Below are 23,107 nucleotides of genomic sequence, written 5' to 3' on the forward strand. Positions count from 1 at the left end.
ATTATGTGAGTGAAAATTATAAATATGCACCACTATTTCTACGTGCATTTAAGTTTCTATGGTGTTTCTGTTACTCTGTCATAATTTTACCTTTAGTCTAAATTAACAGTGTTACAAAATCAAAAAAGAAGCATATTGTTTGAAAAGAGGTGATATTTAAGTTCCCTTTTCATAGCCCCAGGCTTTTTGCTATATTGTTTCACAAATACAGCAGGAGGAATGAGTGTGTATCCTGATAAATGTCAGTATGAAGCAAGGTTTAGTCAAAGTGGTAGAGAAAGTAAATTGTTTCTAATTGTAGATATGGGATACTCCTTTTAAATAAATTGCCTACATTTCTGTTTCAAGAGTAATAGGGTAGCTTTTCAATTAAATTGCAATTTACTAGTAGTTCAGTTGTATATTACTGCATGCTAAAATTAGCAATGTAACTAGTACCTCTTCTAGCTTTGGAATTTAATTATTGTAGTTTTTAAATAAGTATTTCTTATATGAAGAGTTCAAGGGTATTATTAATAGGTTTTATTCTGTTCTGTTTTTTGTTTTGCCTTTTTTTTTTTTTAATTTCTCAGGAATCTAGGTCTAATACTGATGATTTTTTCAAAGACCTAAATTCACACTGCCCACAGGAAGCAGTGATGCAAGAACAAGATATGCCATTCCTTCGAGGTGGTCCTGGAGTGTACAAGGTAGTGAAGACTGGCCCATCAGGTCACAACATCAGAAGCTGCCCTAACCTTAGAGGTATCCCAATTGGAATGTTAGTTCTGGGAAACAAAGTCAAGGCAGTGGGCGAGGTATGGATCATTGTAGCTTCAGTTCATGTCTTCATAGATACCAATATATAACTAGTAAACTCAACAAAAGAATCTGCCCCTGTACAGGTTTGCTTTTCCAACCCTCATGATAAATGCTAACTTCTGAACTTGGTTTGTATTATAAATACTAATGCAATTCTGTTTTTTTTGTTTTGGTTTGGGTTTTTTTTGCCTTTTAGATGTGTGTCTTGATTGGAATAATGTTAAAGTTGTACTGACTGCAGTTACATATGCTTGCTTATATATTTCTGTTACAGTATTCTTTTCAAAATGTTGTTTCCTATTCAATATTTTTGTCATACGCTTTGAAAGAATTTTGTTTCACTGAAAAAAAAAATTTCTAGGACCTAACCAATTAACAATTTATTCTGTTCCTCTGTTTTGATTCATTTGTTCAGTTGCTGAACTATTGTTACTGTTCCCAATTGTCCAGCTGTGGTGTTTTATGGTTAAGAATGGCTTAAGGATGAAGTGTGTCATGCTATTTCCTAAATACAATGACAGGAACAAAATTAGTACTTGAACAAACATTTCATATATATAACTTGCTATTATAATTCTACTGTTGCAGCCACCAATAAAAAGGCATACCTTGATGAATATCTCCTTCAAGTTTTTATTTGGGCTTGTTTGGATGTTCCAACGTTGCGGTGTTGGTGATTTGCTTTTTCTGAACATAAGCAGGTCTAATATTTTTGGAAATATCCCTAACTGTATATGTGCCATGAATGGTTTTGGTCCTTCAATCTGTCTCAGTCTGTGGCCTTAATTTAAGAAACATTTAAAAAAAAAAAAAAAAGAGCTTTAATTGTAATATGAAGATTGGAATGTGCATATTTTTTTCAGTTTCTGAAGTAAGTTGCTGAGTCATGCTACTGAATAATCTGGAAAGTCGGTATGTTGTGCTTTTTTGTGTGTGTGCATCAGGTGACTAATTCAGAAGGTACATGGGTGCAAATGGATAAGAACAGCATGGTAGAATTCTGTGAAAGTGATGAAGGCGAGGCGTGGTCATTAGCTAGAGACAGAGGTGGAAACCAGTACCTCCGACATGAAGATGGCAAGTTGTTTTGTTTTGTTTTTTAATTAACTTAGAAAAAAATTACAAGAAATTTAAACAGGATAAATAAAGAAGAAACTGAATTTAAAACAGGTATAACATAAATTCGTACTTTCTCATTTGAGTTGCTTTACACTGATGAATTTCAAAGTTGTTTAAATGTTCCTTCTATGTTTTTAAAAGAACAGTTAAAACATTTCCCCATATTTTCTTCTGTACCAGTTATGGATCATAATATTATCCTTCCTTCTTTTAACTATAGGGATGATTTTCAAATAAGTACTTGTATATTTCTCCTATTAGCTTTCTTTTGTCTATTTTGTGTTTCTAGGAAAAGCAGAGCAGAAAAAAATATTTATGTTCCTTTTGGTTGTGTTAAGTTTGTTAGTTCTGCTACACTGCATCCTATTAAAAACCCATTATATATTTATTTATTTATTAACACCATATTTAAAATTAATATCCCACTGCTAATTACTCTAGTTAGCAAAGAATTATTACCTTTTCTTAAAATGCAGAATTTCTGTCCTGATAATGTTCAAACTGGGTAAGACCTAGAAATAATAAAAGAAAATGTAAGCAAAAGGTTATACAAAATTTGTTATTGCATATTTTTAATTTTCTTCAATTCTTCTTTCTTTTCTTCTTCGTACTGCTCTTCCTCCAAACAGGCTGTCATTACTGATCTAAAATATCTTTCACCGGAAATGCTTCCTATAAGTGCATTGAGGCGTCTTGAAACTGTTCTTTCCCTATTAGATAGACCCAACCCACCTGGATGAGGTTCTCCGGTACAGGATTATGGCCTACCTGTATTCTTGCAAAAGATGAAACAGGGAGAGAGAGATCTGTCAGTATTTATACTTCTAGAGGAGATCATCTAGTCCAAGCTCCCTGTCAGTGTAGGTTCAGTTAGATGATGTTGCTTACACCCTTGTCTAGTCAAATTCTAAGTATTTCCAACCTTTATGGACAACCTGTTCCAGTATTTGACCCACCTTTGTGGTGAAAACATTTCCTAATACAGTTTCACATTCTGTAGCTTTTGCTTGTTGTCCCTTGTCCTGCTTCTTTGAACCTTTGAGAAGAGTGGCTTCATCTTCTCTAAACCCTCCAGTTTCTCTCAATATTTCTCGCTGAGAATACTTGTAAGTTTCTTCCACTGATCATAAAATTGGGTATGATTTCCTCTGAAGCTGGTTTGTTTCAACTCACTTCAGAGTTAGTTTCTGCAAGCCATCTTTTTTTTTCTTCATATATTTCTCTGTTTCCTGATTGAATCTGAATATTCCCAATTTGTAATTTTCTCACTCTCTTTATGAAATCTAACACATCCATTTGCCAAAAGATGTCTTCTGGAAATTTTTCTAATGCATGTCCTGTGGGTCAGTGTGCCTGGTTCTATTCTTTCTAGATGAGTCTTTGTTTTTATAAATAAGGTAAATGCGGATGTCTCTTGTGCATCTAGCTAAAGCAGTTTGCTATCAGTGCAGTTACTGAGATATTTCAACATATTCTGTGTTCTTAGTACATCTCAGTATTTAGGAGCTAAGGAGCTTAAGCCACAGACAAAAATGATGTAAACTAATTGCTTTTTTTTTTTTTTTTTGCCATGAAATGAATTAGGAATTCTGCTTGTTATCAACTTCCATACTTTTGCTGGAGGGAAATAAGCATTTGGAGGAGCTCTGGCTACATTTCCATCTGTCTCTGTTTTCACACATAAATAATACCCTATTTCAGATTGCTTTAATATTTTCATTACATAAGTAAATGATAATGAAATTCTCAGAAAGACGTAGGGTTTGTGTCAGAGCTAAACGCCCAAGTCTGTAGACAGGTATACAAGTACTTTAGCAGGAAAATTACAGCAAAATCTATATATGTCTGTAATTCAGAGAATCAAGGTTGATTTAAGATAGATTACACACTTGTTTAAAGTGCAGCAATTTGCTGTTGCTTTCTAATTCACCCATTCCTCTTTAAGTTCTAAGGCCAATTTTCCTTTAGCAGATAAACAACATTAACTTAACAAAGGATTAAACTTTTTTATTTTAAGTGAATGTATGTGTTATCTAAAAGTACATAATCTGAAATGCGGTTTTGGTCTGAAATGCTGAAATTTTATAAAAATGGCTCTTAGAAGAGTTGTGATTTTTTTTCAGTTAATTTTAGTATGGTTACAAAAGGAGAAAGTTGGTCAAGGTGCCAACCTGATCTTTTAACCTGCATTTAAGAGATTTCATGTGAATTACTTCTTGCAGATTATTACTTGGAATGATATTTCTGACCACATTGTCAGTAATGCCACTGTAAATCTAAATATTCAAGTGGATTCTGTCTCATATATTTTAGTTCTTTGTTCTTACGAATATTTTGAAAGACTCTAGGGTAGTTTTGGTTTGAGTTTTTGTGGTATCATACAAAAAGCATAACTGTAGTACTTGGTATCAGATATGAATAAATTTGTCAAGGAAAAAAATGCCTTATGTTCTGAGTAAGGATTAGTAAGGATTATTAAGTCAGGATTAGAAGTTTACTGGCTCTGAGTTTCTTGTCACTCTGAAAACATCTTTTGTCCATCAGGGTTTATCAAATAAATTTAACAATTGCTGTCCAAAGAACAAATATTCAAATGGTATGGTGTTACAAAAAAAATAAAATGTCAAGCCTGTTCCTAAGTGGCATATGACAGCAAAACTTGCAGCAACTCAGTCAAGTATAAAACTAGACTGCATGGTATTAAACCCTCAATCTTTTTAATTTTAGAGCATGACCTCTAGGGAAGAAAGATGTCGTTTTCTTTCTGAAGAGGGTTGAGTAGAGTGGAGGAGTGCTATCTGTGGGGAAAGAAAGAAAAATAAAGCTCCTTTGCCTTGTGACTCATCTTTCCAATGTAAATCAGTTACCTGAAAGGCCTAATTCTGAAGTGATGTGTTTTTTTTGCAGAGCAAGTTCTTCTAGACCAAAATGTTCAGACTCCTCCCCCAAGTCCTTTTTCAATACAAGCTTTCAGTAAGGGAACAAGCTGTAGTAATGGACAAGGGTTTGATTATGGCCTTGGAAATAACAAAGGTATGTTTTTACACTTATATTTTATAAAATTATGTTCTTCTCAATTTTGCTTATGTTTTTGTTACTCATTTCCTACTCTTTTAGGCACCATCAGGTGTGCTTCAAAAGATAAATCCAGTAACAGTGAATTTTGTAAGGTGTTCCACAATACATGCAACTAATATTGTAGCTGCTTTTTTCTCTACTTTAATTTCATTCAGTCTAAGTACTCTATATAAAAAGGATCATCAAATACTTGTAAGTTACCACTGAGGTTTCTGTGGGGGTAGGCAGAACACTGTAATTCAGAAATGAAAAATATATCTTAGTAAATCAAGATATGAACACTTGGATTTAGAAAGCATGGGTTTTAAAAAGATCAGAAACATTTTTAAACACTTCTAAACTGTCTTAACATTTTTAAGTGCTTTTAATTGGCTGACAGGATAGTAGATACCATGTGAGATATATGTTGTAAAACTGAAGTTGTCTTTCAATCACATAAATACCAGTTAACAATACTAGGAAGTAAATAACCTTATTTATTTTACTGGCAAAATAATAGTTTCTTTTAAGCATAGTTTATTGGTAAGATGTAAGTATAAATAAGCCATCACAGTAAACTCAAATTGCTTGCCTTCTGTTCATTCATTGATTAAATCTAGAATATCTAATAATATAGAAGGGGCTTTTGCTGAGGCAGATGTCTTTGACAATTATTACTGAAACATGTAGCTTTGTCATTCTATTCTTATGACTCTGTACTCCATCCATGCCAGTTAGAACATGGGCCTTTGGTGTGCTATGTGTTTTTAATACCAACACACATTGTGAGTAACCTCTTAAGCTGGAAAAAACAAAACAAAACAAAAAAAACACCTTGAGTTGAGCCTTGCTTTAAAGGAAGACATATATAATACGTATGGATATATATGATATTCACAGTTCTACTGTTACATACCATTATGCCACGAGGTTTTAATATTCACATAGGAAGGATAAAATATGGTCAAATATATTCAGGAAAAACAAAATTAAGGAGATACTAATTTCCTGTTGGTTAACATAACCGTTAATTATAAGCCTGTCTCTTCTACTGCATGACAACAAAACCTGAAATTATCGAGTAACCTGCAAGCTATTATCACTGTAGTCCTAAGAGTCATGTAGAAACCATCACGTATCAGGGTCCTTCATCATGAGGTTGGACTTGGTGATCTTGGAGGTCTCTTCCAACCTAGATGATTCTGTGATTCTGTGATCATAGCATCAAGTTCCTTAAAAAGCTGTAAATCTGCTGACGTGCTTTACTAATGGGCAGTGAAATGTGAGTACTAACATGTGGACATTGGTTGAGAAGTAATGAACCAATGTTTCTTCCACTGTTCTCCACAGCTGCCCCATGCTCAGTTACAGGGCAAGATCAGCAATGCATGTAAGAAATCACATAAATAGTGCTCTTTGGCAGCTTTCTTTATAGGGTCAGTTAGATTACTTTATTCGTTCTATTTATTGTAACTGCTTCTGAATTGCCGAAGAGCAGGGAGTTGTTGGCAACTATACATGAAAGAATAACCGTACTACTTTTCCTCCCCAAAATAGAACTCTTGTATCATTATTTTACATACTGTTGTCTTGCATTCTCTGATCTAGATCTAAGAAGCTTTGAGTTCTGTGGAAAAGAAAGAACTGAAGACAAAAGAACAGTCAGTTAGGAAAATTTTTGAATGAAACAGTTCTGTTGGAGAAGCCTGTTTGTCAAAAGAACTTCCTGTAGGGATGTGCTAGTTTCATTGCAAATTCAGTCACGTTTACATCAGTCAAATGTAAAGATACCCATGTAGTAGGTCTGTGTTTACAGTATTGCCTGCAAGGCCAAAGACATAGCTCCCACAAATTTTCTATTTGATTTAGCTGTATCTTCTATGTGTGAGCCTTTTACATTGCAGGCAAGTCTTTAATATTCATTATGAATGGTCCTATCCCCCTCCACATTTAATTTGAGCAGATAGTTATTTTGAGCAGATAACTTTCAACCTCTTTTCAGAGGTTCTTCCCTTTAAAATAATTACTCATCTATGAAATAGGCCTGTTTGTTTATTGTGTTCATTTACTGGTCATTTATACAAACTGGAACAATTACAACTGAAAATGGACTTATGTACATTTTCATATATCATCTAATCGTGAAGCATTTTATAGCTTTTAGGAAAGGTCTGCTTGGTCTCACAATCATGACCTTTGCAGCAACTCCAAGATTTCCTTATAGACATACCTGCAAGTATCCTGTTTAATGTCACTGTTTAAATAATTCCACTTACAGATAACTAGTCTTTCCTTACTTTTGAAAGTACTTTTATGTAAGAAGCAGAGTAAGATTGACTTTGATATTCCAGAACGTATCAGACACTTAAGCAGATGCTATTCTTTGTCCAGAGAAAGGGATTAACAAAAATAATTTTCTATTAATTTCTAAAAAAAATAAATAACAAGGTAACAAGAATCCCATTTTGTTCTGAATTCACAAATGTTAGAAGGAAACATTTTCCTTATTTGTATTTAAAATATATTTGTCATCAGCTATACTTTAAAATGCTGAAAGTCACTTATTAGTTTTGAGACAGCATTAAAAGCCACAGGACTATTGAAGTAGTGCCCGAACATGGGTTCCTGGACAAGCATAGAGGGGAACCACTACTGGCTTGCTGGGCTTTGTGTACTTCTGTAAAAATCATTTCCAAGTCCTCTTCTGCCATATAAACAAACAGTAATAGTGACAAAACTGATCTTATATATTGTCACACTAGATGATCGTCGGCTGTTAGACTTGGTTGCTTTCCAAATATCCCCTCTGCACCTACCCTAAGAAAACGTTAGGAAAGAAAGACTGAAAAGAGTCATTTCATGATACCAGGATTCCATGGTTCTGGAATGTGGTACACGAACAATTTTGTATTTTCGTGTAGTGTAAATGTGAATACATTAGGTATTCAAGGAGAAAGAATTAGCTAATTGTTTTTATGTTTGTTTTTAATAGTGATAACAAAAAGAATTATACCATTTTGGGACCTGAGAGTCAAGTTCTATTTCATTTCCGTAGATGCTAAATTTTGTAGCTGGCCTGAGAGCTTAATTCATATGAGAATTTCAAAGGATAAGACTTTCAGTTCTGTGATTCTGCTTTATAAACAATGTGTAGAACTAAGCTACCATGTCTGATCTTATCACCAGAATTCTTCAGAATTAATTATAAAGATTCACATAGTAGCAATAGTGATGCTTGTTTTAGTATCAGATAATGAGGGAGTAGTTTATAGTAGTTAAAAAATACAGTACTACAGTATGTGGAATAATGGGATGACAGTGATAAATAAGCTGATAGAAAAGCAGATTTTTTTATTTGTATGTATATATATATAAATATATATTAGGTCGTTCTCAGGAACATGGTGTAGGTACACCTGAATTAGATGACTTCCCTGAGCTTTTTAGTTTTAGGTCAGCATCTGTTCTCCCTCATTCAGCTTGCCTCCTTCAGAGCAAAACACCATGCATCTCTCTGTGATGGTCTGCATGTTTTTTTGTTCTGAAAGGGCTTATTGCTGTCAGTACTTGAGACTGGATCGAGTCTGGTTTACCAATTCTTGTGATAATGACTTGTTAGAGCAGTAAGCCCCAGTGAAGCACTGGGGATAGCAGGAAAGACAGAATAAAAAAAAAAAAAAGTTTTTTAGGTTTTCCAAGGTACTGAGCTGAAAGAATGATCTGCCTCTACATTGTCATTTGTGCTTTGTGTTTCCTGCTGTTAACACGGAATGCAGAACCCAGCTACCTGAGCTGGCTTTGCACTAAAGCAGTGCTAGGTCAGCAGAGTTTACTAGTTGAGTTTGTGAATTGTTAAAACAAAAGTTAGATATAGAAATAGTGTACAGACATTCAACTGAAAATGTACAAAGCATGATCCGAACAAAACCTGCACAAGTATTTTCGCATGTGTGATAGGGTATAAATAAACTACCCACGTACAGTTGAGAGTTACTGCTGGGTTTTGTCTTCCAGTGTTGGTTTTTTCTCTGATAACCAACGTGAGTTATATCCAGAAAAAAATATTTTGCAACTCTTGACCTGAAATTATTTTTTTTTCAAATAGTTACTTTTTAAGAATTATAATACCTTCCCAAATATGTTACTAGCTTCTGGGTTATTATGGTAGGAATGATTGTTGTCCAAGTACTGATTCCAGTATTTTTTCGCTATGCTACTTCCAAAATAGTGGAATAAAATTAATGTATTGATATCTATAGGTGATTATTTAGAACGTAGTTCCATCTATTTCCTGGTATTTTATTCTTTCATTTTTGAAACTAAAATATCAAGAAAATAAGTATAACATTTAATTTTGGAGTTCTTGGTTAATAAGGGTTAAGGGCAGATTCCATACACCCAGCAGTCTTTCTCTAATTCCATGAAAAGACTATTGATAATCACCTAAAACTGAGATTCATTGAGCTGAAAATTCTGTATTAGCTGCTATTTTTTTTCTACTAGATTTTCTAGAATGTGGTCAAAATGATGTGAATTTGCAGAATAAAGTGCTGCTGTTAGGATTTGGTTGGTGATCATTCAAATCTGCAATGCTCTCAAACTCTTGGTCTCTCTAAGCTCATATGACTAAGCTTACCACAACTTATAACATGCTATGATAAACTCTGACTTCTTATTGTAGGCTTCATGTATTTCTAATGCTCATATATAGTTTTTCTGAAAATTGGCATTTAGAAATTAAAACCATGTTTTTAACATGCTAGTTTTTGAAGGCCTTCATTTGCCCCACAACAAATGTCTGTAGTTCTTCAGAAAACCAGTTTCAGTTCCTAAATGGTATTTGTTTTTTTAAACGATTTTCAGTCTGATCTTGAAAAACAGCATGACAGAATACCTGTAAAGATATTTGCAAAAATGAGCAAATATTTACCAAAGCCTTGGCACAGAAATATGCTTGCCAAAGCCTAATTACATGTTATCCTTCCCTTCTCATCAATTTTTCTAATCTTTATCTGCATGTTCTGTTGCATGTGTGTATTACTGTAAATGCTAGGGATTTCTGTTTTTTCTTGGCTGCTGTGCATTTTTTTAGCAAGGTGAATATAAATCTCTATTTTGAAATGTTTTGAATAACTGCAGTAAACTGTCCATGATTTTTAAAAACCCTGCTTGTACTTTTCAGTAATTTTATAGCCATGCATGGGATGAGGTTTTTATACTTAGCCACAACCAGAGCTGTATGTGGCTAAATAAGAGCTTTCTCTATTATAATCATTGAAACTTTAATTGAGCACCATTTTACTCTGCATTTCTGGAGAATGACAAGTAACAGGTTGTAGTTTTGACTGTTTTGCCCACTACAGGTGACCAACTGAGTGCCATACTGAATTCCATTCAGTCACGGCCAAATCTCCCAGCTCCTTCCATCTTTGATCAAGCTGCAAAACCTCCCTCTTCCCTAGTCCACAGTCCATTTGTGTTCGGACAGCCCCTTTCCTTCCAGCAGCCTCAGCCACAGCTTCAGAGTAAGTTTGTCAGCCTTACCTGCCTCATCAGTCCATTTCTGCAGCTTTTACGTTGCTGTCCTCAGTTGCTTACCAGCTGCTAATCATCCCTCAATGCATCTTTCTGGTTTTATTTTGTTGAGTTAGTTTTTCATGATTCAGAAGCATGTGAAGGAATGCTCCTTAAAGAAGTATACCTGTTCAACTTTAATTTCAATATTGACAGTATTTTGCTTTTGTATGTGTCCTGCAGTGCAGATAACATTCATTAAAGTGCATTTCCAGTATTGTATGCAACTGTGGGTTTATAATTAAGGTAAATTTCTTTCATGGTACAAAATGTCAATAAATCTTTTTAGCATAACAAATTGCAGTAAATTCATAGTTTTCAGTTTTCTTACCTCTTAAATTTCTGTGTTTTTTTTTTTTCATCACTTACAAGTTTTAGGATGTAGCTGGAAAGTTGGAACACCTTGATACTACTTATAAAGCTTTGTACTCTTGTGTTGGGTGCTCATAAGGTTGGTGTGGACAAGCAAGTTTGCACCTGGAGGTGAATGGAAGTTAACCTGATTACTGGTGCAAGAACAGGAAATGGTTTAGGTTTTATTTAGTGAAAAAATAAAAGCTTAGAATTCATTTTGAAGAGCAGATATGGCAGTAAATTCTTCCTTATATAAAGAACACATATAGCATACTAGTCCCCTCCTCTCACCCGCAGACTATTCTGCAGAAGTAAAATGGTTCTTTCTTCCTGGCAGTTCAGTCTGTCTATAAAGTCCTGAGTCTCTCCAGCTCAGCTTACACAAGTGCTGTGGGAGAGAACGAGATTAAAATCTCTAGCTCACTTTTATAATGACTATCAGAAATAGTCTGACAGTGACTGTGTATACTTCTACTTGGCTTAAACCAATGCCATGAAAAGAGAATGTTCCAAAACCTGATTGCCAATGGCATCAACACACCATTGTTGGGAATTTGACAATTGTATGTTCTTTCCCTTAACTTAAATTTTCCTTCTCTTGTTAGAGCTTCTTATTCAGTGTTTAATCACAAATAACCCTAATTGCCTTATTTTAAACTTCAGTTTATTTGTCCTTTATTATTTAGACTTGTATGAGAAGAAAAACTGATGTTTTTTTATTGGCTTCCCCAAAAAAATTGCTTAATGGATTTGTCTTTCCAACAGATCTGGTTGGGTAAAAGATGCTCATAAAGTTACAATCCAGGGTTTGTGTTTTAATAAGGATTTATTTTTTTATTTGTTTGGCAGCAAGTGTGTTGGTCTAATAAATAAAATAATACCCCCCCCACACACACACAGAAACAAAAAAAAAAGTAAAGTTTCTGTCTGATTTGTTATCTCAGCTTAGTATAGATTTTCAGCTGATTTGGTTATTTGACCTTCCAGCAGTATAAACTGAACCAGAACTCAACCCGACCTGCTGTACCATTGCAGTAACTGTGATTTGATACTAGGACCTTCTTCCTAATAGTTTGTCATGTAATTTAAGATTTCTTGTAAATAATGTTAACTATACCTGAAGGAGATAAATAATAACATTTTTGCTTCCAGGATCAAAAATCAAGAAATATATGAGGGGAAAACAGTTAGAACTTTTTTATTTTTTTGAAAATGTGTTAATCCTCGCTTTACCAGTTCATCCAAACGTTTTATTTAGAATATTGTCTGTGATAGTCAAGGAAATTATCAGGGATCTTTGAAACTTAAGAAAGGTTATCTAGATCAAATATTTTGGTTTAAACAATTATTCTGATATTACCATATTTCTAGAAACTGTACATATTAGAAAATAATGGATTAATTAGTACTGTACGATTATTAGAATAGCGAGACACATATGCAATGAAAATATTTAGACAGAAAAGTTCTGTTTAGATCTAATTTTGCTGTGTATTTTTAATGTGTTCAACTTTACAGGTGTATTAGAGCTGTAACAGAAACATTTATAACATGTGCCATTTTCATTCATTATTTCCAAAGCACTTAATAGCTTCCTGCTACTAAACATGTAATTAGAATTTAAATCCATTAAAAAACATATCCCAAGGTCAATTGATTTTTGCCCTACACATGCTTAGTTACAGTTTCAAATTATGTGCTTTGTCCTTAAGCGCTTCACGCAATAAATTTAGATCTAAAAATTAAAACAAATGTTTGTTGTCAATAACGGCTATATTAAAGGGACCAATAATAGTTTAACAGTTGAAACTAGATGTTCCCTGCCCTAGATTTCCATGGCTGCAGACGTGGAAAGAAAGAAACATATGTTTTTTGATTTTAGTCTGAGTATATAGCTTAGGCTACCACTTATACTTTCTGTTCTTCTTCAGTTACCTGTCTTCTTGAGGAGTTTTATTTTGAAACATGATTCTGAGGAATGTTAAGATCATGCTGAACATCCTCTAGATTTATTTCCTTATGTAGGTTTTTAGAATATGGAGAAAATTTTTGGTCTGATTGTAATACATACTCCGTGCCAGAGACAGATTGTAGTTTTTCTTTAGAGAAATTTTTAGATAGTTGTTCTTTCTGAGGAATGATTTCTGTTCTTGGCATTTGGTTTGGTTTTCCAAACTGATTTAAGGAAGGGGGTAAGGGCTTTTCACAACTTATTATTTTCAGATACAGTGTCTGGTTATTTTTGCAGGAAAATTAGTGTTCTGGACAACCACTTCCTCAGTTATTATGCTTGAAAAAAACCATGAAGTGTATCTGCTATTCTTATCAAATCAGAAATAGATAAACTAACAAAAGTCCTGTGCTTTTTGTTTTCAAAGAAACATTGGAACTTAATATGGAAGGGTTAATATAAAAAATAAGTGGAAATTGTGTTACTCAGTTTTGTGTTATTTGCTAGGCCTCTATGAAGGGCTGATTGTTCTGTGCTGATAATTCCTGTGCTAATTTTCACAGATGCTCATACAAGGGGGAAAAAAGCTGAGATACTGCTTTCTTTTTTGTGGTGTCAAAGTTAAGAGGCTGTCATCATGTATTTTAATTTCTTGTAAATTTTTTTTATGCAGCTAAGTTCAAAAAAGGCAGAAGAGATGGCATACTCCTACATGGAGTTTAGAAACAGCTGTATTGATTTGGAAACTTAGCCAGGATTTTTTTCCAGGAAGAGCACAAATCTATATATGTTTCTTCATTGATTATTTCAATGAAACATTTTGTAACTACTCCAGCCTGAATATGCTTACTTCTGAGAAATCTGTAAGATCATCAATAACAGATTTGGTCAGGACGGCAGCTTCCCACAGCTGCAAGATTATTATCACTGGTTGCTTGATTAATTTGTCTCTGCATTACGTGAAGAACACAGAAGGCTCAAATTTCTGCTTGGATTCTGAGTGTAGGTGAAGTGCAGAAACCTAGACAGTCAAGCAAGATCTTGTTTCTCAACTTTCAGCAGTGTGCGCTGCATCATAAAACTCCTTTGACGCAACCTGTCAGGGAGATGGGATCTTGCTACATCATTCAACGCCAGTAATTAAAATTTCATAATTGGCTGTTGAACTCTGAGTTTTTGGAGGAGGCTTGCGGTCACAGAAGCTAGACCTTTCTGCCATTTTTCTTCACATCTGAGTTGCTATGGCAAGTGAGGAACAGATCTGTAGACTGAAGAGGCTTTAGACCCCCTCGTTAGCTTCATCTATCACATTCTAACTCTTCCGCTGTAGCCCTGGCAAGTCACTCTGAGCAGTTTGCACAGCACAGCTGTTGTTTCCTGACTCATCTCAATCCAGGCAGAAGGTGCAGTGCTGAGCTGCTGTATATTCATGGTGTCCTGTGAATCACACCGATCTCTTCTATGTCACACTGAAATGACGTAAATGTCGTGATAAGAAGCCTAAGAGTATTGGTTTGACTTTTTTTTTTTTTTCCTGATGGTTCTTATTGCGAAAGCTTCATTCCTGAACTAAGTTAAACTGTTTCACACCTTAGGTTTTAAAGATTGGGTCTTCTAAGCTATGTACAAAGCATACATATTTTTTTTCTGTGCCAAACAGTTCAAATCCAAAACCATCCCTGGGGGACTGGTAAGGCAGTTTGGAGGAGAAGTATAAACTGTGTCGAGCTTTATTTTAGAAATAAATCTGGCTTATTGCCTTCAAAATGTATAAAATCATAGATTCATTATTACAAAAGTATAGATTAATGTCATATATTGCTCTAGCACAGGCATACTTCTTTCAATTAATATACTTAAGCGACTCAAGCTTTGGTGATCCAAACCCTGCCTTTGGGTAATAAACACAAATATTATGTTTGCAATACACTTATATTTTTATAATGATACTGCATTTCAGCTTTTGCTTTAGTTTACTCATTCATTCCCCTACTAATGCTATCTAATACTACTTTCCCTTTTTAATATTTAATATTCAAATGTTTGACTTATGTATATTCTTGTACTTACGAGCAAAAAGAATCTTTATCAGTACAGCATTTGGCATTTTTCGAGATGTTGAAAAAAAAAAAAGGCATACGTTGCTTAGGCAAAAGGGCAAAAGCAGGTCAGTGCATGCCTTCGTCATCACCATGCAGAAAGGCAGAAAAAGAGTGGCATTTCAGAAGAAACTTTTAACTTATCTCCACAATCCAGAGACATTTTACTCTCTTTCAGAGTTTAAAAAAAGACTAACACGGACCAGTTGGCAGTATGTCATGCCTTCTGGTTTGGCTTATCAGCTTTTCCTCAGAGGAAGCAGGCGCTGCTTGTAGGACTACATCCTGGCACAGGAATTGAGCTGCCTCTTATGTCTCCATGTTGTGTAGCTTTTCAAGCTGGAGCTATTTCCATGTAGAGGGAAAGAATGTGACTAAAGATGGACTGTCACAATCAATTGTGACTTGGCAGAGCTTATCTACTGGTTTTTGAAGTCTTTGTAGTCCTTGAGGGTGACTCAAGAAGCAAGAATCATGTCCCCGTGGCTGATCAGCTGTCCTGGATAGGCATAGATTGTTTCCCAAGGCAGCAAAGAGACTATGTGGGGAAACTCATTCTCTTTGAGCCACAATCTCCTTGAAATAACTGAGAAGCAATACAGTGTTCAAGATAAACTAGATTACACCATTGTAAAATGTAAGCATTCTCAGACATAGACTGAAAGAATTAAATGAAAATGTGCATACATTAAATTGGATTTAATAAAGATTTTCATTTAATTATTCCTGTAGTGGTAACCTTATATATCAAATTGACATTTTTAGGCTTGTGTTTACAGAATTGTTCTTGTAATGCTACTTTGTGCTCCTGATGTGTTTTTCTGCATTTTAACTTCAAAAATTGGTGGAGTGACATCCTGCTTCTCAGAAGCTATACAGTTAGTGTATGGTCTTAGCAAAGTTTTTGTAGGCATCCAAGTAGGCAATACTATTCTTAAATTTATGCTAATACTGGAATGAGAAAATTTAGATTATTTTATTATTTTAAAGAATGATATTTTTACATCAAGCATGTGTGAACACCTCATTGTAGAGTCTATAAAGTATTGCTTGTTGCTTAAGGTAGGATTTTTAATGTATTAATGTACAAGTTAGTAAACGTAGTACCAGAACAACAACAACAAAAAAGTCTTCAGCAGTGCAGGAATTGAAATCACTTATTTTCAAGGCACTTTTCTTCTATTTGTACAAAAGTGTATTTCTGAAACTGAGTATCTTCTAATATACAAAATCTCTTTACAATTATTAATGCAATAAGAATTTAACTTATTTTTTGTAAAGAAAGGAATAAGAAATAAAATTAGAATTAAATACATATATGTATATATGAAAGTAAAATGATAGAATCATAGACTTGAAATTACAAGTCCCTGCTGTTATCTTACTCTGTTGTGGATTATACCAGATTTTAACCTTTTTTTTTTTATTTCCTAAAGGCAAAATTGTTTTTAAGGGCTGGTACAGACTTGTTTTCATGTCTATACTGTTTGATAGGAACTCTTCTACTGCTAATTATGTCTCTAGATAATATTATGTCTCTAGATAATATTGAGAGACTGAAGTTCACATTACATGTGTTTTTCAAAACATAACATTACAAATGTGCATTGAGATTTGAAAAAGTAAAAGCGTTGGTGGGTTTCATATATTTTTCATCATTCTTTCCAATGATAAGTGACTTTCCAACACAAACATCCAGATATTCTCTATTTTTACCGAAAGAATGTGAGAAATGGTCACCTAAAAAGATAAGATAGTTTTCAATAATTAATCTCTGAATTTACAGATTAAAAGTTCACATTTGAAAACAGAGTTCAGTTCAAAATTGGATCCTGTTAGTTTTATAATAAACCATAAATCTGATTGGCTACTCCTTAAATATTGCATTTTAGATCCTAGAACTTAATATTTAATTCACAAAAGTTTTTTGTTGTAATTATTGTTTTAAATTCACATCAGGAAAAGCATTTTGAAGTAACTGTTTCTCATTTAAAACTAATGTAGGAGTCTCAATGAATTGAAGAATATCTAACAGAGGAGATGCATATCATTTGAAATGCTTGTTTTTCTCTGCTATTTTTTCCATTGAATCTGTCCTGCTTCTGTGCAACTGTTTTCCACTGTAGAAGCTTCATCCTGCTGCCTTGCTTCTCGTGAGCGTATTTACAAATCTAGTGATGTAGCTGGGCCTGCCTCTGCTATTTCATCTCTCTCTCACAAACTGAAGGGTGGGTATGCATGCAAACATAGCAAGGTTATTCAGATTTTACATTCAAAGTGTTTTTTTTTTTTCTCCTTCCACTCATTTTCATGTCATTCATTTAATGAAATTCTTTTTGGAAAGGAAACGTTCAAGTTTGGTATTTGTTGGGAGTTCGCTTATAATCATTTGGTGTTGCTTTGCTGAGTGGCAGTGATTTCATGCTATGTGATTTAGCTATCTCTTACTGTTTCGTTAACAGAAAGGTGACTTAATCTAGTCTAAAAACAATCTATTTTCAAACAATAGGCAAACAAAATATGGAAGAAGAAGGGGGTAAATCGTTTTTTTTTTTCTTTGTTTATAGATAAATCAGTTTGATACATAATTATGCAGTTTTTCATTTGGGGGATTTTTTTAGTGCTGACAGTTTAGAATGCTAATTAGGTGTATTTACATGTATAAGTACAAATCTAAACCTTTAGAGTTTTTTTTTAATATTTTTATTGCTGAGAGCTATTGCTAGGTCATGCCTTTCAGTATTGTTCTAGAATGTTTTCCTGCTTGTTTTTCACTGGTAATGCGTATACTTTGAAAGTGATACATTGCTGAATGGTTTACTGTGTTTCATGTCCTCTAAGAAGACTAGTGTCTTCTGTTAACTGGTTTTTTACATTAGGAGGAATTCTGTAAATATCTTTAAATGATCATATCTACAGTTTTTTCTTAGCTGGCAAGCCTTAAATTCGTGTTTTTGTTTGTTTATTTCTGGGAGAAGAGTGTATGAAGTAATTATTTTCATTTCTGATTTCTGATTCTGGGTAGACATCTTAAAAATAGTTCTTCAATTTATAACTGAGCTGTCATAAGCAAAATGGTTGGACTGCTATTGAATAAGCATTTTTATTTTTTTCTTTTAGCAAGAACAATCATTTTATAAAACATGATGTACCATGCTATTTCTTCCTTTCCTCCTCCCCCCTGCTCAAAACAAACAAAAGAAAAATGCATAAGAAAAAAGACTAAAGACAGATTGGATTCTCAAAACTGATGATGAAGATACATGAAATGTTCTCATTGTATTCTACTCTTTACATTTAGCATATTATTCATGAATACAGAGAAAATATTTATTTTCTGCATGGAGAAGTACAAACTCCTACTTTGTCCCATGTGCTAGAAAGCAAGGAGAGTACCTTTACCGTAAAGTTTGTTAAATATCTAATATTGGTATTCTTCACTTTTTTCTGTTGATGTTTGTTTTGCTATAAGCTAATTAAATATGGAAAGATCAGAATAATAAGAATTATTTTGTTACCTGAGGAGATATCTGGATTTCTAGTCTTTGTTCCAAAATACTTATTTATTTATTGTGAGATTTTAGCGGTATCAGTAGGAAAAAAAAAGAAAGAGGTAAGCATTGAAGATACTGAATAAAGATGAGCGTGAGTCATCTCTGTTCACATTAGAAAATACAGTCCAAATTTGCAGACATTCTCTGATTAATTAAAACTTTTTTTTCACAAATAATTGTTTCCCCCAAAATGTGCCTGGACCATTGAAAATAGCATTTTAGTGTCTAGAAAAAGTTAAAAAATAAAATTAAAAAAAAATCCACAGTATTGTGGCCTCCTTTTACAAGCTTTACAAGAGAAACTACTTCATTTTAACTAATGAAAATACATTCAAATCAAAGGACTAAACTTTGCAGTGTAATGCCTTGTGGAGAGAGTTATATATAATTATGCATTCATGATTGCTGCGTTGCTTACCAGTAATTTAAACATTGTCTTAATTTTCAAAACACAGTTCTGCAAGAGAGACTGAGTATCTTCATAGAATTATTAGAAGTAGATTGCTTTAACAAGCTACTTACTTCCATATACTAGTTTGGCATTTATTTATTTATTTTATTCTCTGAATTAATATATGCACAAAGTCAGTGTCCATAAGAACAGTAAGTTACTGCATCAGACTATGAGGACGTGATGGTTGATGGTTTAGCTCAGTAGTAATAGAAAACGTTTGTTAAGAGTAGATTATTGTTCTGGTAGAAGAACATTGATAGCATGTGTTCTTAAAAATGTGGATATTTCAGGTTATCAGTGTGAACCATTTTAAGCAAGTTTGCAAGCCTTTTACCCAATTTGCCTTATAATTGTATTTTCTTCCTGTACTTTCTAACTTTTGAGCATTAGAGTTATAAATATATCTGGTCATACATGTGATCTTTATGCTAGTCTCTTGTTTCAATTAGTCTGACAGTAAAAAAATAACCTTTAATTTCTGTTACAACTGGAGTAAACTTAGTTAATTCCTGGCATTCTAGCAAAGGAATTAAATTGTGCTTCCTTTATTCGAGTTTTGTGGAAATAGTGAACCATGCCTTTTGATACCTCCGTAGTAGTGTTTTCTGTAAAGATTTTCTAACCAATGTTTGGAGATGTATATTTGAATGTTTCTTTGGGAGAAGAAAAATATCAGTATTATTCTAGTGAAAACAGTTCTCTTTAGACTTATTTGCATTATGATGTGAACAGAAGCATGTGTTTCAATTTTATCTTGCATTCAGGTCTTTAATCCTTGTTTCGTATTATTAGAAGTATCGCTGTCAAAATGTAATAACTATAAAATATACTAAACAGGTGACCGAGTGAATTTCACAGGAGCTGCAAGACCGATTTCTCCAGCAGGAAAATCAGACATGTCATCAAAACACAGAGCTGACAGCAGGTCACCCAAGCTTGATGTGCGAATGAATAGAGCTGCTGCTGACCAGAAGAAACCTAGGAATACAGAAGGATTATCTGCCAGTGAATCTCTTATGCTGAAATCAGATGCTGCAAAATTGCGATCAGATTCTCACAGCAGATCTTTGTCTCCAAATCATAACACTTTGCAAACACTAAAAACTGATGGAAGAAGTACTACTGGTCTGAGAGCTGAATCTCCAGGGCCAGGAACTCGGTCATCTTCTCCAAAGACGAAGACGCTTACAGCAGTTAGGTCTGGTGCTAGTTCTCCACGGTCCTCCTCACCCCATGATAAAACTCTACCTCAGAAAGCTCCATCTCCAGTAAAAACAAAGCTTGATCCTCCTCGAGAACGATCCAAATCAGATTCTTACACATTAGATCCGGACACCCTTCGCAAAAAGAAAGTACCGCTAACAGAACCCTTAAGGGGGAGGTCCACTTCACCCAAACCAAAAATTATTACAAAAGATGGAAAACCTGTTACAGAAACTGAAAACAGAGCTCCCTCCCCTCATGTTGTACAAGAAAATCTTCACAGTGAGGTTGTTGAAGTGTGTACGTCAAGTACTTTAAAGACTAACAGCATTACAGATAGCACCTGTGAAGACAACACAGAATTCAGAAGTCTGGATGATGGTTCTAATAAAGTTCATTTCAGCATAGGAAAAGCTCCCCTGAAAGATGAGCAAGACATGAGAGCATCTCCAAAAGTGAGCCGTAAATGTGCTGGTAGGCACACAAGACCCAAAAAGGAGAAATCCAGTTTTCTTTTTAAAGGAGATGGATCCAAACCTGTAGAGCCAGCCAAGCAAGCAATGTCACCTTCTGTCGCAGAATGTGCTAGAGCTGTATTCGCTGCTTTTCTTTGGCATGAAGGAATAGTTCATGATGCTATGGCTTGTTCATCTTTTTTGAAGTTTAATCCAGAATTGTCCAAAGAGCATGCACCAATCCGAAGCAGTCTTAATCAACAACCTGCAGAGGAAAAAGAAACCAAGTTAAAAAATAGACATTCACTGGAAATATCATCTGCTCTTAATATGTTTAACATTGCACCGCATGGACCAGATATATCTAAAATGGGTAGCATCAACAAAAATAAAGTCCTCTCAATGCTGAAAGAACCACCTTTGCATGAAAAGTGTGAGGATGGAAAAACTGAAACTACCTCTTTTGAAACATCCAGTCACCACACTATGAAATCCAAGTCTCCTCTTCCATTAACACTGCAGCACTTGGTAGCTTTCTGGGAAGATATTTCTTTAGCAACTATTAAAGCAGCGTCCCAAAATATGATTTTTCCAAGTCCCGGTTCTTGTGCAGTATTAAAGAAGAAGGAAAGTGACAAAGATAACAAGAAGACCAAAAAAGAGAAAAAGAAAAAGGAAAAGGTTGAGACTAGGCCAAGGGGAAATCTTTTTGGTGAGATGGCCCAGCTTGCAGTAGGAGGACCTGAAAAAGACACCATCTGTGAGTTGTGTGGGGAATCCCATCCTTATCCAGTGACTTACCACATGAGACAAGCTCATCCAGGTAAGATGAGATATTTTTCTTCCTGTATCTGTCTGCAAAATATATTATACACATACATTTTTGTATTAATTGCTGTTATGAAAATAAGTCAGGCTGCCTTCTCTAATGTTTTACACAGCTTACCATAATATGCTAAATTCAAGCTCAATGCCCTTACTTGTGTAAGTAATTTCAAGTACATACAGATTTGAGCTCTGAAACATGAAGAAATTTTTTGAAACAAGACCAAAACAACAAGCTGGCTTTACAGTTCCTCTCCAGAAAAGTGCAGTTTGTTACACTGTAGGACTTCAAACTGTGCTGAAAAATTTGGATGTAAAAGTATCAAAATTTGTTAATTAAAGTGTCTGTGCTTCTAGAAGTTTTCTATTCTACTACTAATCTGCTATGTCATCACTTGGTATCATTGACTCCCATCTTTTGGTTTAAAATGTATCTTTAGAAAATAAAAATTGAGTCAGTGTCTAGAGTTGTAAACTTTAATCAGAAGGCAATTTATAAAATACAGCCTGAGTCTTCCGTTTTGTCCCTCTACACATGTACCTGAATCTCTTAAGGAGATTGTTTAATTTTAGGAAAATTAGGGAAATGGTTATTAGCTAGGCATTACCTCTGGAAGTTTACTTCTGGATGTATTGGAAGTTAAAGCTTGTTAAAGAACCTCAATATTCAGCAATTATCAATGCTTTGAAATTTTCTGAGAAACAGTAATCAGCAAAGGAATGCACTTTATTCCCGTTTAAGCTTTATTAGCATGTTATTCATTTCTGAAGAGAGCACTGTCGATGTGTTGGACAAGTTCATAATAAACACTTGAAAACTACAGTGTGTTTGCATTCTCCAGATGCTGCATGGGCATTCACCTTGTTTTTTGTTCATTTCTTTCCTTTAATGAGTTGAGAGATGTGGAAAAGGAGAAAAATAGGCCAGGAAAAGACAAGCATCTTCCTCCCCACCCCTTTCATCCCTGTTTTGGGGATTAGAAAAAAAATCCTTATTTTGAAATAACTTATTTATTTATTTACCTTGCATAGGTTGTGGCCGTTATGCAGGTGGCCAAGGTTATAATAGCATTGGACACTTCTGTGGAGGATGGGCTGGTAACTGTGGTGATGGTGGTATTGGAGGAAGCACTTGGTATTTGGTTTGTGATCGATGCAGAGAAAAATATCTCCGTGAAAAGCAAGCAGCAGCAAGAGAGAAGGTATTTTTTATCTGTTTTTCTTATGTTTGGCTCTCTATCTGCTTAATAGTAACGCATTCACAACTTGAAAATAGGGTTTGAAAAATTTGGAATTTCAGAATTTTGGAAGGCTTTGAAATACCTGCTAGTGTCATTGATAGGCAATAAGATAGAAACTCTAGCAAACTAGAGGCCAGTCAGCCTCACCTCAAATCCTGGGAAGGTGATGGAGAAAGTGATCCTGGAAATGATTTCCAACCGTATGAAGGACAAGAAGATGATTAGGGACTGTGAGTTTGAATTTATGAACGGAAGATCATATCTGACCAACCTAATAGTCTTCTACAACGAGATGACTGGCTTGGCAGAGAAGGGGAAAGCAGTAGATACTGATTATCTTGACTTTAGCAAGGCTTTTGACACTCTTCATTGACAAACTGATTGAGGAAGTAACAATTTTGTTCAAAGTGAGAAGTCTTG

General features: G+C 34.5%; 1 protein-coding gene across 9 annotated transcripts in view; it reads left to right on the plus strand.

The window, feature by feature from the left end:
• MYCBP2 (MYC binding protein 2) overlaps positions 1–23,107 on the plus strand; it is a 197,523-nt gene that overhangs the window by 139,175 nt on the left and 35,241 nt on the right. For 3 of the 9 annotated variants that reach the window (XM_083820540.1, XM_083820541.1, XM_083820542.1), the window contains 7 exons: positions 573–797; positions 1,746–1,878; positions 4,828–4,953; positions 10,317–10,502; positions 17,082–17,183; positions 19,801–21,444; positions 22,479–22,648. In XM_083820540.1, the coding sequence (XP_083676666.1) occupies positions 573–797; positions 1,746–1,878; positions 4,828–4,953; positions 10,317–10,502; positions 17,082–17,183; positions 19,801–21,444; positions 22,479–22,648 (2,586 nt within the window). The remainder of the gene's footprint in view (positions 1–572; positions 798–1,745; positions 1,879–4,827; positions 4,954–10,316; positions 10,503–17,081; positions 17,184–19,800; positions 21,445–22,478; positions 22,649–23,107) is intronic. The other 6 variants (XM_083820545.1, XM_083820547.1, XM_083820548.1 and 3 more) reach the window with 4 other exon arrangements.

Source organism: Anser anser (assembly GCF_964211835.1).
Source record: "Anser anser genome assembly, chromosome: 1".
NCBI lineage: Eukaryota > Metazoa > Chordata > Aves > Anseriformes > Anatidae > Anser > Anser anser.